Source organism: Etheostoma cragini, chromosome 21 (genome assembly GCF_013103735.1).
Source record: "Etheostoma cragini isolate CJK2018 chromosome 21, CSU_Ecrag_1.0, whole genome shotgun sequence".
NCBI classification, from domain to species: domain Eukaryota; kingdom Metazoa; phylum Chordata; class Actinopteri; order Perciformes; family Percidae; genus Etheostoma; species Etheostoma cragini.
The window spans coordinates 16351212-16365777 of NC_048427.1; the positions used below are offsets into that span (position 1 = coordinate 16351212).

The window sequence follows — 14566 nt, forward strand, 5'->3', positions numbered from 1 at the left end:
CTCGAGTTGCAGATGGTCTATTTTGTTGTCCAGTGAGCGAACGTTGGAGAGCAGGATGGATGGAAGCGATGGTCTGTACCCATGGTCTGGGGTTAGCCTTTAGCTTGGCTGCTAAACCTCCGCGACAGCCGCGTTTCTTCTGCCGGCCGCACCGCTTCCGCTTGGCTCTCCGTCGGCGTGAGCTGCTCGGCGAGTCCGCGGCATCGCAGGCCTCCGGGGCTTGTTCCCGGAGCACTCCGACGCCACGTAAACAATCGAGCGTAATGGTGGTTACAAGTCCAAAAGAACTGCATGACCGTAACTCCAGCAGGCGCTGGCGGTCAAGCAATGATCGGCTGGATTGATAATTTGTTTGCAGCAAGTTTGGCGGCATTTTTTATGAAAAATATCCGCGAGTTGGTCGGAGCTGTATGCCAGCCGCTGCCGCCTGGGGCGCCGCCGTGCCAAAAAGGCGTCTCCTTCGTAGTTCCTTTGGGGTTTTAGGTTTGGCCCCCGGCAGCAGCACAGGTCCACACAGCGCTATCAACTGATTGCGTGTGTACACATTAGTCCCGCTGCCTTGTGTGTAACACAAGAAGTTACAAAATACAACCAAAGTAAGAATAAAACTAAAAAAAAAAATCCGAAATTTACAGGCCCCATCCTTAACACAGATGTACAACACTTAAAGACTAAAAATAGATAAAAGTAAAGTGACAAAAAAAACACAATAACACATACAATCAGGAGCTGCTGCAACAGGCCGCCGCACGACACAGCGCCATTTTTCATCCCGAACGGGAAAGTGGCTGTAACTACAGTGTTCATTGTCACATCTCCTTGAAATTTCCCACAATCAACAAGAGTCCAAGCCGGGGGACATATACAGGCCAATGTTTACTTTTGGTCATAGCGCTGCCCGGTGACAAACATCATCCGATTTACATGAAACTTAGAATGCGTGGTCTACTTGTGACACTGAGTCAGCTCCTCTACATTAACCTCAGGCCATATAACTGCATTTCTTTCACTGTTTCATATCATATATTGTTATGTGGTTCTGATGATGTTTGTCATTCATAATTATGCCTCTTCTCATGCTCACCATAAAGCCAAGAGTAAACTGAGCCAGCTGATACTCAACTTTATGATACCAGTTATGCAGGATAATAAATATTAAGCTCAGTAAGGTCAGTTAGCTCAAATAGAGCCAGTTTAAATTGAACTTGTTGCCCCTGCTGAGCTACTTTTTTCATTTTAAACATTTTAAATCAATGGGTGACCTAGAGATTGAAATGTGTAGAGCAATCGGCAACTGCTAACTAAACATGTGAATAATTTTTATTTTTATTCAATGCTCAAATGTTTTCAAATAGAAATATAATCAGGGTTTTAGTCAATGGAAAACTAAATCATGTTTATGTGCATAAAATAATTTCCAATAACAGCTGAAGTAATATTTTTACACGTACAAATATATATTTTTGATGAAAGTATATATAAATTTTGTATCAAACAGCTGTTAATTGTAAAAGAAAGATCTGTTGAATAGTAATTCAACTATCAAAAAGTTCAGAACATTGTGCACTGCTTATTAGGAGTTGAAATGCTAAGTTAAAATCATTTTTGCCACTGGGCTCTTAGTACGGCTTTTAACAGTTGGCAATACAATAGTACTAGACTGGTAACCTGGGTTGAACAACTTTGCTTTGGAGCAGACCAACATGACACGTGGAGTTTTGCTTAATGCTCAATCTTTTGGCCTCTATTATATAGTCTTATACAGGTATTTCCTACCTTCTTTGATTAGATAAAATTCTATATAAACAACAATGAAACAATGCTGCTGTTATTTTCCTCACAACTGTGAGAAAGTTTAGTATCTCCTGTTCCATGAGCGATCTACATTAAGTCACCACATTTAATGTTGGCTTTTACTTCCTTTAGTGAATGGAGTTGGAACTTTTTTTTAAATTTTTTAACATTTCCGGTTTTAAGGTAGGTAAGGGATCAGGATTTTACGGCCTTTTTTGAGATTGTTGCGGCCCAAAAAGCCTGATTTTGTGGGGGCTTTAGTAAAAATTGCGATAAAACTTGCAATGAAATGAAAAGAATAAAACTACTCTGGGCTGAGTTTTTCCAAGTAACCTTACCAAAAAGGCTCAGGATGCAGCAAATGGATTTAAGTTAAAAAAAAAAAAGTAATTAATAGAATGAATCAAATTTGAACTGGCTTTTTGATCTTAGCATTGTTAGTTATTTTCCTATCTTGGCCTGGGACACACATTCCTACGGTTTGATAAAGTACCTTTTGGACTTTAACTTATCATATCACTTACAATAACGAGCATGGCTGTTCGCAATTTAAGTCATCGTGTCTGACTTATCTCCGTTTTTCCTGCATTCACCGTGTATGTTTGTGTGTGTATGCACGTCAGTTGTGGGGGGAACTTAGCAGCAGCCCCCGCCTGCCGCAGAGAGCCAACAGTATTGAAACTAAAGCAGCTTTCACCGACTTTAGAGTGAAAAAACGTTAAAATCCATACATGTTTGCAGGATGGTCTGAAATGTTTTTCAGGATCTTTCCTGTACGTTTTGTTGGTAAATGTCATATGTTTGAGTCACACATGTCTTGTCTGCGTTTCATAAACAAGGAAATCAATTTGGCGACGTATGTGTCACCTACCTACCTCAACCTGTTCTCACCCCTGCTTAGTCTTTGCCTCTCAGTGTCACATACTGACACCAAGTCTGTCACATGGGACTGCTGTGATTGGTTGAAGTCGTGGGAAACTCTAGTTATCAGTCAGATTTGTGGTCACATCACGGTGATTGGTCAAAATTGTTAGTTGCACAGAATTCATGGCGACTGGTTTGATTTTGTTTGAATTGTTGCGATTGCGACAACACAAAATCCTGGGGCCTTTTGCACAAAACCAGGGTAAGGGATTCAGCCGGGATATTCAAGTTATCCTGGATGAATTTAGCTTTGACTTGGTTGGACAAAACCAGGTTGAATTAAACCCAGCCAAGTAACCATGGAGATTTATTCTTTGCAGCTAGCCTGGTCCAGAGCAGGCTAAGAGCCCGGCTAAGATTAATCCTGGTATCTCATGTGTTAAATCAGCTGCCGCTCTGATCCAAAATAAACACATTTAACTTATTTCATGGTCTTCTGCATGTGTTCTGCTTAATTTTTATTAACATGCATTATTTGTCACTGTTGTTGTCATGAGTTTGATATAAACCCCTGCTATTAGCAGTCGGGAGAGTTGGGACCTTTCCACGATGGGACGGTAGTGTTTCGAGGCTGCCTGATGTGCACGTTCATCACACAGGAAACACCACAATGCTTCTTAATCTTTCTCTTTTGGTGCTGTCACTTGTCAGAAGAATAAAAAAAACATGAATATTGTTTTAAATATATGCTCAAAGCGTGTATTGAAGTCACTTACTTATTTTTCTAGTTTTTGTCCCTTTCGGATTGTTCTGTATGAACATTAAATGTACAAAGATTTATAGAATAAGACAGCTTATAGAGATTTGTGCATATGGTTGTAAAACATGTTCTTGCGTTGTAAATAAGGGTTTGAAATTAAGCCTAGTCCTTAGGGTACATTTCTGGGGGAACATTAATTCCCTCTGCTCACTTTTAAGGCAAAGTAGGCTAAATAATAATACATTTTATTTGTATTTTGCTTTACATGGTAGGCTACTCAAAAGACACTTTACCCATTTACCACATAAAAAGAGAAACAACAATAAAACCAACACATAAAACTAGCATATTTAAAGCACTTAAAACACAGTGTAGGCTACAACTTTGTAAAAATGTGTTGTGACTAGAAGGCTAAGTAGATATTTTTTCATCCTTACACATTCAGTCGGTCCGCTATAGTCTGTTGGTCTTCTTACTCTCCGTTTGACAACAGCAGTATCTTCCTTTTTGCATATTATATGCTTCACCTTCTGGTTACTTTCCATTAGAAACTGCTGCTCATTGGGTGAAACTTATGCCGCATGCGCCTTCTCCATTGGTGCATCAGTAAATCTGTGATCAATACCGTGGTCTATTAAAAAAAGCCGTGAACATGCACTTATCCCAGCTATCTACACCTGGCTGGTATTAGCTTTCACCTGTTCATCCTGGTTAGGCAAACGTGCAACCGATTAAGCCATGATGAGCGGATCACACTAAGTCAAGCTGCGCTTTTTCACTTGTCCTGGATATTTTTTTTCTACTTTCATGCAACAGGCCTATGGAGGGACTGAGGGATACACAGAAAGTGTTCGGGAAATGTTGAATTTAAAATTAATCATGATTATTTACATGTAACTCATTCAAACAGAATACCTTGAAGTGATCCGCAGAAGGAAAAAGGCAGCCAAAATACCTGTCACTGTAAGCAGCTGCAGCAGTACCAGCTGGCTGGGCATATCTGTAAGCTGCATACCCTCCCTGAAGAGAGAAAGAGAAATTCATTCCCACCTCAGGTTAGGAGCACAACATCCACCAAAATGAAGGTGCAAATACAACAACTGACTTTAAGTAAACCATTGGATCAAAAGCTCATGACATTCTGTACCAAATTATTTTCTTGATTGATCATAGTAGATAAGTTCATGAATAAAAATAAAAATGAATATATGTTGACTTACATATATTTCTGCTCCATAAAAGCCATCCTGGTAGACCACACTGTTGACAGAAGATGTCAAACATAAGGCATTTCTTGTTTTAGGTTGAAGTAAAACTACACTGATATGGTGTTTTAGTTAATTTATTAAAGATATATTTCTGCATTAAAATTTCTAAAAACAACTATACGTATGTTAACTATGTTGTTGAGGTTGTGTACTCACATTATACCGAATGTTTCCAACAATGTTCAAACCCAGAGAATTTTTTAATTTAATTCGATGACACGTTTATCAAAGGACGTGTTGTATGGACGTCTGTCAATTGCATGATATAACCTTTGACCCTTCTAGTACTCTAACCTCTGTCAAAGCATAGGAAACACCAAATGATCAAATATTAATTGTAAATCCTTCAATGTCAAAAATGGCACTCAATAGCAGTATTGCTACCACCAATTTTGAAAAATCGTGTTTACTCCTACAGCCTATTACTCATCATTAAGAGAGTAAAAAAAGATCTTACTGCTGCATTCAACACTATTGACCATAACATCCTATTAAAAAGACGTTAAACCTAACCTGGCTTTAAAGGAACCACACCAAGCTTGCTTAAGTCCTATTTATCAGATTGGTCTCAGTTTGTTCATGTTAACGATGAATCCTCCAGGCACGCTATATTTAGCCATGGTGTCTCACAAGGCTTGGTGCTTGGACCAATTCTATTCACCTTATTATGCTTTCTCTAGCCAATATTAATAGGTAGCACCATTATTTTAATGTTATGGGGATGATACCCAATTATATCCATTAGTCAAGTCAGATGAAACCAATCACTTAGTTAAACTGCAAGCATGCATTAAGGACATAAAAACCTACAATTTCCCAATGTTAAAATAGGAAAAAGTTTTTAAGTAAAGAGATTATGTATAGAGATGTTCCGATGTCATTTTTTACCTCCCAAGACTGATTCCAATACTTGTGCTGTGGGTATTGGCCGATACCAGTGTGTTTAAAAAAAAAGAAAAGAAAAAAAAGATCATACTGCACATGCATGACTGTGATATTATTATCATTGTGGTAAGGCCTGGCTGAGGTTTAACTTTGTAAAACATAAATTAATACAGCTGCAGACGTTTGGTGGGCATTTGGAGATCTTTTTGAAAATCCTCTAGGCGTTTAGTAGCCAGTGGCGAGTGTTTGAAATGCGCAACTATCTTCCTACCATTCGCCAGTGCATCACTCCCACTTCTAAGACAGTAGCCCTTCATGCACCACCAGTTGGAGAGTGTGTGCGAAGCATTCCAAACTTGGTACATCCATCTCGTCCATGGCTTTCTTCATGTTGCTAGCGTTGTCGCGCAAAACAACATGAACGTTGGACTTGGGGACTTTCCACTTTACTAGCATTCCCTCAATTGCTTTGCCAAATAATGTGCCAGGCATGCAGCACCGCACTTCGAGGGGTAAATGTTGACTCTCTGACCACCCAGTGTGACGTTAAACTTAGCAAAGACATGGGGCACACGTCGGAGCTCCAAATGTCCGTGGTAAAGCTGACTACATGCACATCTTTCAGCATACACGAAACATGTTCCCTAACTGTCTCGTTTAATTTGGGTAGTGCAGTTTCGGAGATATATTTACGACCTGGCAAACTGTACCTTGGCTCCAAATGCTCCATCAAGCGGCAAAATCCCACATTTTTGGTCATCCAGTACAATAAACTCCAACATTTTGTTGGTTATCGTTGTTGCTTTTTGGCTGTCTTTGTGGAATTTATATCGTCGTTGGAAGGCAGTTTACAGAGTTTGCTGCTGCAGTTTGTCCTTTTTCCACCACTTAGCTTTCGTAAATTCGTTGTGCCTTTAGCATGACACGTCTTCAAATGTTTAATTAAGTTGCTGGTGTTGAAATTTGCAACACTCGTGCCACACCTCGAAATTGCTTCTTTGCATATGTTGCATGTCGACCTCTTACTGTTGGGAACATCCACAGTAAAGTAGTGCCAAATGGCCGTCATGATGCGCTAATGTTAGTTTCTTTTAAGGAGGCGTTAGGGGATCAATTCTTCTTCGCCCCTCTAAAAGCAGCGCAACTATTTTATAATTTACCAGCCGATACCGATGCCAGCGTTTTTGGCAGTATCGGAGGCATTTCCGATAATGATATCGGAATCGGAACATCTCTAGTTATATACTTGGTCCCAAATGCCTCTGAAGCTTATTATCTAAAGCAGAGGTTTTTTGGGCTAAGGACCCCTTAGCTGAAAGAGTATGCGTATTAAAGTGGGCCGACAATACGACAAAAAACGCCGGTCAACAAACCAATAGGTGTTGTCACTGATGCTGCGTCGTATTATTACGTGTTATTTTTAAAGTCTATGGTATAAACAAGTATCTTGATGTACTGTACAGAAAAACTATCTCCGCTCCAGTCACTTTTCTTTCCATAATCAAGCATTCACTCAGCATTTAGGACTTATATTATGCACACCGTCATGTTTTGTAACTTAACGTGATACTTTGTCTGCACTGCTGCCGGGCATTTTGGAATATACTGTCACATACAATATGTCAACATTGTCTATTCTTCTCATTTTTTTTCCTTTAACCTGTCAGACATCTATTATTTTTCTTTTTTCTCACTCCATGTATGTCCCTTTGACGTTCACAAGGTCTCTCACTCTGGCCCTATTGGAGTGTGCAGGGAAGGTCATAGCAGTCCACTTACAGCCGATTACAGAACGACACATCCAAAAAAAGGAAGACAAATTTGGCATTTTTTGTTTTCACCTCACCACTCTTCTGTTACCGCATGTGTGTATGTGTGAGTATGTACAGTATATATTTTGCGTGTGTTAGCTCATGTCTTTTAGTAATGCTGTGAATTATATTTGTGCAATTGTGTGATTTCCGTCTCGGAGATGTATTTATATATAAATTATTTATGAATAAATAATACAGTGTTTCTTTGTGTGTTTGTTTCAGTTAGTTTTGTTTGTGTGTGTGTGTGTGTGTGTGTGTGTGTGTGTGTGTGTGTGTGTGTGTGTGTGTGTGTGTGTGAGAGACCAGGCACTCACGCTCCATAGGCAGGGATGGGTGGAGGAGGAGGTGCAGCACGGAACGTGTTGTAGACAGCGCGTCCCCTCCCTCTCAAATGGCCCCCTCTATAGGCCACAGCTGCTCCTGTACTGGGGTATGGAAACCCTGTCACTGAGAGTGAGACATCCAGAAAGAGAGAAAGAAGGTTGGAAGAAGCACAATGACACTAAGTTTCATATTTTACTATCCAAAAAAAAACACTCATAAACATTTAAGGGATATGGCTGCTGTCACCACAGTTTTGTTATTGTCGACCCTGCATCATCATCCCTGCATTGCAATGCTGAGTTACATTACTGTAGATTGTTTTCCAGTACTTCATTCAATTTTTTTTTCTTTCTTCTTCAAGATAAATATTCTGAAATAAATGCTGTACATTGATGTTAGAAAGGGTTTATTCTAAAACGGTATAATCTGGGTTTTATGTGATTCTACAGGCTATAACTGCTACTGGGATGTTCTTAACAGAGGGGTACTAACATCCCTGCAAAGAATGTTTTATTGATCAAAAAATGTATTTTAGTGTGTGAAATGCAGAAATGAGAGAAGCAGAGAATGGAAAGTCTCATTGTCTTCTGTATGTATTCAAAATAAAATGGCCTGATATTGCAATTATGCAAAATGTAACAGTTTACAGTGATGGTGTATAATCTCTCACTGTGATGGATTACTAAATTGAAAGTCTTCCGAGATTTTTTTCTGTGCTGTTTAGAACTAAATTAAGTGAATGAGCCCAAACTGGTTTTGCAAAACAGATTTAAAGTTATTTTCATATGTGATTCATCCCGGGGCAGAATTTGACTATCAAAGGTGGGGGGCCCAGTTACTAAGGCACAACTCCTCCAAATGTCCCTTTCATTAAATGTACGGTCGTAACAAAACTATTTCATACACCAAAATGTGAACTGATCAATATATTGACCCAAATCCTTGGGTAAAAAGTGCAGAATAAATCCACACATGTATCTTTCATCTGTTGCTTGGATTCAGTTTAAATTTGAACTAATAGTCCCTTTAGATCTCCCCTCCTCCTCAAACCATGCACAGTTCATGCCATCACACTATTTAAACACTCCAAATTCCTTACACTCCAAGTTCCACTATAATGTAACATACGATTAAGACAAAATGACCTTTTGGGACAAATGTTTGTTCTGAGTTCAAAATAAACAGCTTTCCTAAAAATAAAAATACTTTGATGTGTTGAGTACACAGTGGTTACCTGACAAATGCTCCTTGTGACTATGCATTAATAAATATGGAAACGTAAATGGACTGTTTTTATATAGCACTTTTCTAAACTTAACGTCTACTCAGAGCACTTTTACGTAGTACAGGAACCAACCACCACTATGAGTGAAAGTCAATTTTTGCCTAGAAATGTCCTTAGGCTTAGACTCTTGTCAATCATTGGTAATTTTGGGCAGATATGACAATGTACACTGTAGTTACAGACACTTTCTCGTTCACTTAAAATGGCAGCCACACCACACCCACACCGTTTGACGAAAGGTTTTTTGTTAATAACTTTCCAACTTTAAGATGTTGAGATGGTACAGTCCATCGGATGACATCTCCAGGAGGATTTTGTTACAGTATAGCACCTAGACTTTTAGGTCTACTTCCTGTTGCCACACATGCTATTACTTCAAGCAAATATCGGCCTTTATATGTCATTAGGTTTAGAGTCTTATGAGTCTTGAAAACGTTTAAACCAATTAGAAGATATACACTCAAGTTACACCCACTTCCTGTTTTGATGGCAAAACGCCGTCACCACCATGCCCCAGGACGAAAAGTTTTTCTTTTAATAACTTTTCATCTCTAAGGTCTTAAGATGGTACAAACAAAATTTGAAGTCGATCTTTAAAATGGTGGACTTCCCGTTGGGTTTAGGGTATAGCTCCTATAAGCTTTTTTGTACATCTTAACATGCTGTAACATATACCAAGTTTTGTCAAACTAAGTTAAACATATTGCAGGGGCTAAATTGTTCTAACTTTCTAGGGGGCGTTAGCAAGCCATTTTTGAAGTTGTCTGAAGTTTTGTGTACCTGTCTCTCTCTGCCTGTCTGTCTACTACTGACTGTGTTTAGCTCTGTGTACCTCTCTCTCTCTCTCTCTCTCTCTCTCTCTGTGTAAAGTGATGGAGATCGTCTGCCCTCTGCTGTGTCTGCCTTGTCCTACTCTAACTAGCCAGACAGCCTAATTATGCCACACAGCCAGCAAAAGATCAATTTACCCAAGTGGCCCCCCAACCTTTCCATTTTTTCTTCATATCAGACATCCACAGACACAATGCTTGCGTGTGCATATGAGTGAGCATGAGAACATGTGCATGTGCATTTTGGTTGGTGGTGTGATATAAATTAATGCAATCTGATGATGAGCTATGGCTTGTTTATGCTAAAGCTAAAAACACATAATTCAATGCAGCTCTGCCTGACATCCATCAAGCCCATAAAACAAAAACAAAAAAACAACATCCAGTGATACACACACACATGCAATACTACACAGGGTGCACCCCAAATCTGCATATGTAAGATACATGCACATATTCTTAAGTAGAAGTACAGATACTTATTAAAAAATACTCTGGTAAAGTACTGCTTTAAATTCTTTACCCAGAAAAAGTAACAAAGTACAGGCTTGGTAATTTTTCTATAGTATAAAAGTAAAAATATCCTTGCAAATGACAACAACGTAAAAAGCAAGCGTAAAAACGCAAAGCTACCTGGACCACACAAATATTACTAGAGTGCATGCTGAGAAACTTCAGTGGACATGGAAAAAGGCTCTTTATATGCCATTGCCTACATTTTAAATGGTAATCATTATTGTGACAGAGACTTGGACTCCATGACTGAGTAGTAAGATATGAATTCAACTGGGATTGTGTGAGAAGTCACAGATCCAGTTTCTCCTTTTTAATTTTTTAATTTAACATTTTTCACCATCTCAAACATCGCTCTCAGATAAGGCCAAAGATGTTGCTGCCTGTCCGCTGAATCTTTGGCATCTCCGTTGCTATGTGCGAACATTAGCTGCAATGATTTGCCTCAAATGAATGCCGCCGAATCTGTTGAGTCATGTTGTAGTGGTGCGTCAATTGCAACATATATTCCATTCAATTAGATTGAACGTGGTATTGCTGACGTGAAAAATAATGGTAACTCCACTTTGAAACTAAAGTAATGAGCCAATTGTAAAATGTAAGATTAGAAAGTACCGATATTCATGGTAAAATGTAAGGAGTAAAAGTAAAACGTTGTAAAGAGTAGTAAAAAAAAGAAAATATCTGAAAAATCTACTTGAGTACAGTAACAACTATTTGTACTTCGTTACGTCCCATCTTTGATCTTAGGATGGGTCGGATATTTTGAAGTAGGAGGTACTTATCCATAGTCAGTACGGAAGGAATTCCGCAAGTTACAAATTTAGTTAACAAATTTAAACAGTAAAAAAAAAATCAATACTATTCCAATGCTGAAATTACTATTTTGAATGTGTATTTTTATAAATGTGTTGTCAAATGTTTGTGAATCTCCGACTTCTCGCCACCCAATCAAAAGTTAAGAAATGTGTCAAGTCAATGGAAGAAATAGCAGAAAATGCTTCTACCGTTTCTACCTAATAGATGCAGAGCATGTTAAAAGGCAGCCCTTTTTATTTTATTTTATTTAACCTTTATTTAACCAGGAAGTCCCTTGAGATTGAAATCTCTTTTTCGAGGGAGACCTGGCCAAGACGGGAAACCAGTCACAATTTAAACAGAAATACAGCATAGACAAAAATCCCACATAGAGGAAAGGAACATGTTCCATGTGGCAGTTACATTTTTGAATTACATGACATTTTAACATGGCCTTAAATTCATTTAACGGGACTAGATCATTTAGATGGAGAACGTTTTGCAAATTATTCCAAGAACATGGAGCAAAGCAAGATAAGGCTTTTTTCCCCATCTCAGTAAAAACCCTTGGAACCTGGTAAGAGCGTATCCTGGTGGAACGGAGATGAAAATGGCTGGAATTCAGCTTGAGGAGATTACATAAATATGCCGGCAGTTTACCCAGCATGGCCTTGTATAGAAAAATATACAAATGAAGTTGTCTAGCTAGACTTAGTGACGGGCAGCCTACCAGTTCATACAGCGTACAATGATGAGTACGGAAATAAGAGTTAGTTAAGAAGCGCAGAGCACTATGGTACACAGAATCTACGAGGTGGAGAGTACTAGAGGCAGCATGCATGTAGACAACATCACCATAGTCCTAAACACTTAAAAAAGTGGCCTGCACAAGCGTTTCTCTGGCTGACATGTTAAAACAAGTTTTATTTCTAAAATAAAACCCCAGCCTTAGTTTCAGCTTTTAAACAAGCATTTCAACATGAACTTTGAAAGAAAGTTTGTTGTCCAGCCAAAAACTTAAATACTTGTATAATGAAACATTTTCAATTAAGTCTCCACTTAATGTGTTAATAGTTATATTATCTGGGGATTGGGAACGAGCCCTTGAAAACGTCATAAATTTGGTTTTCTTAGTATTTAGCTGTCTGGGGAACTTAAGGAGTGCTTGATTGGGGTGAACGAGAAGCTGAAGGTTTTACATCAGAGAGCTGACCAGAACGGTCAGAAAAATTCCTTCATGTGACCACATGAACTGTGTGTCGTGTTGTGCATCATGTTGTTATGTTGATATGTATTGTACACTATGTGGATGTCTGCATAAATCCTTTGCAGGAGAGCGTGTGGCAGCGCTTCAAATAGCTGCAGCCCAGAGGCTTGCTCCACAAAAAGCATCATCTCGCTGTGTACTTGTGCATTTGTGACAAATAAAGCTATCTGTATCTGTAGAATTTTGACTATAAAGTCAGAACTCACATAAATGTTTCACCAGTGGCCCTAATCCTCTTCCGTAGATCTTATTTTTTAATGAATTTGTTAAGAAAGAAAATGCTTTACTTTTAAAGGAAGGAAGATGTGTTGATAAAGGCTGTACTAAATTACCCAGATATCTTAGCCCGGCGGAAGCATGGGAGGGGGGAATGGTGTTAGACACGACGAGCACGTAGCCTATATGTGTTGACAAGGCTGTAAAAGTAATAAAGAGTTCTCATAAGTAAGCATGCTGCCACACCCTGTCGTACATAAGGAACAAACATTACAGAGTTGACTCTGAACTTTTCCTTGCCCGTGTGGAGTTGTTTCGGTAATCACTGGCCAAGTTGTTAACCCGTTTTTTGTACTCTGCGGAATGCACACAGGAAAAGGCTACATAGTGTTCTGGGCAGAGACATGTATGTGTGTTTTTAAATGCTAATGCTGCAACTGCGTTATGACATTGATGTGATTTGATTAATAAGCACTACCGGTGTACCTTGATTATCAATCTGTGATTGTGACCGCCAAAGTCAAATCTATTTCTGTGAAAGTCCTAGATCACAGGACATGATGATGTTGTGTTAAATACTGTAGCTTGTGAACTGAAATTGCTACATTGCTGCTCCGTCCACGGAGTTTAGTTGCTGTTCAGCGAGATAACAGACGGACTGTTCACAGCCCACGAGGTAACAAGAATGCCACCCCGCGTCCCTGTGTCAACTGATGAAGCTATATTTATCAAAGAATCAGCTGCTTATCTGTATAATGAACGTCCTTTCATCCAGACAAAAATCTCAGAGTCTGCCCTAACTTCCCTTTAGTCCAGACCTGAGTGACTGAGAAGATGGGTCATTATCGATAATGAAGTTCCAAAGTGTCTTTTCTTGTTCTTCAACGTGCATTGAATAGCTGAAACCTAATGTGGTATCTCCATGTCTGTAGCACATAGCCTAGCTTTAACGAAATAATAGCTAATCTTGGGCGTAGCCGAGCAACCACCACCCCCCTCCTCCCCACACACACACACACCATGCTTTGCATATACTCTAGGACAAAGTCAATCAGTATTACTTTTTCCTCATTGTCCTTCATGCCCATACAGTCTTTTTTACTCATTCAAAAACGCACATGCACATAGGTGCACAGACGCACAAACGCACACACACGCAAACGCATACGTCCGAGCACACACACACACACACACACACACACACACACATACACACACACACACACACACTTTTTAAAATTAGGCAAACCCTGTCTTAAAATGATGCTGAAAAACTAGTCCATGCATTTGTTAATTCAAGGCTGTACTATTGTAATTCCTTGGTATCATGATGCTCAAATAAGTCCCTAAAGACTCTCCAACTGATCCAGAATGCTGCAGCCTGTGTTCTGACAAGAACTAAAAAACAAGATCATATTTTTTCATATTTTTTTCTTTCTTTTCAGCACTGTAGCCAGACTGACAGAGAGGGGCAGAGGATGCTATTGTCTGTAAATTGGACAGTCTCTATGCTCACCTGGATGCAGGGGGGCGGTGTGTGAGAATTCTATACTATGATCTTAGCTCAGCGTTCAATACAATACAACCACACATCCTTGTAAATAAGCTTTTGATAATGAAGGTTCCATGTGTTTTTATCTCGTTGATTTAAAAAATATTTTAGAAACAAGTCTCAATTTGTTAAGTTAAACTCAAAAATTAAGTCAGACAATATTATGTCAAATACACGGTTACCTCAGGGAACTGTTTTATCACCTTTTCTTTTTACCATTTACACTGCAGACTACCATCCACAGCAGGCGAGCTGGCAGGTTGTTAAATTTGCTGACGACACAGCGCTCATTGGGTTAATCAAAAATGATAACTATAGTTACTATCATAGACCGTATATATATTGATGGACAGAGCATCCGGTTCGGAAAAGTGCAACCACTGCGGAAGTAACTTA

At 39.1% G+C, this 14566-nt stretch overlaps 1 protein-coding gene across 8 annotated transcripts in view; it reads right to left on the reverse strand.

Moving 5' to 3' along the window:
- LOC117936761 (RNA binding protein fox-1 homolog 3-like) overlaps positions 1-14566 on the reverse strand; it is a 713247-nt gene that overhangs the window by 49103 nt on the left and 649578 nt on the right. For all 8 annotated transcript variants that reach the window (XM_034860139.1, XM_034860141.1, XM_034860137.1 and 5 more), the window contains 3 exons: positions 7700-7832; positions 4639-4678; positions 4374-4438 (listed from right to left, as the gene is read on the reverse strand). In XM_034860139.1, coding sequence (XP_034716030.1) covers positions 4374-4438; positions 4639-4678; positions 7700-7832 — 238 coding nt within the window. The remainder of the gene's footprint in view (positions 1-4373; positions 4439-4638; positions 4679-7699; positions 7833-14566) is intronic.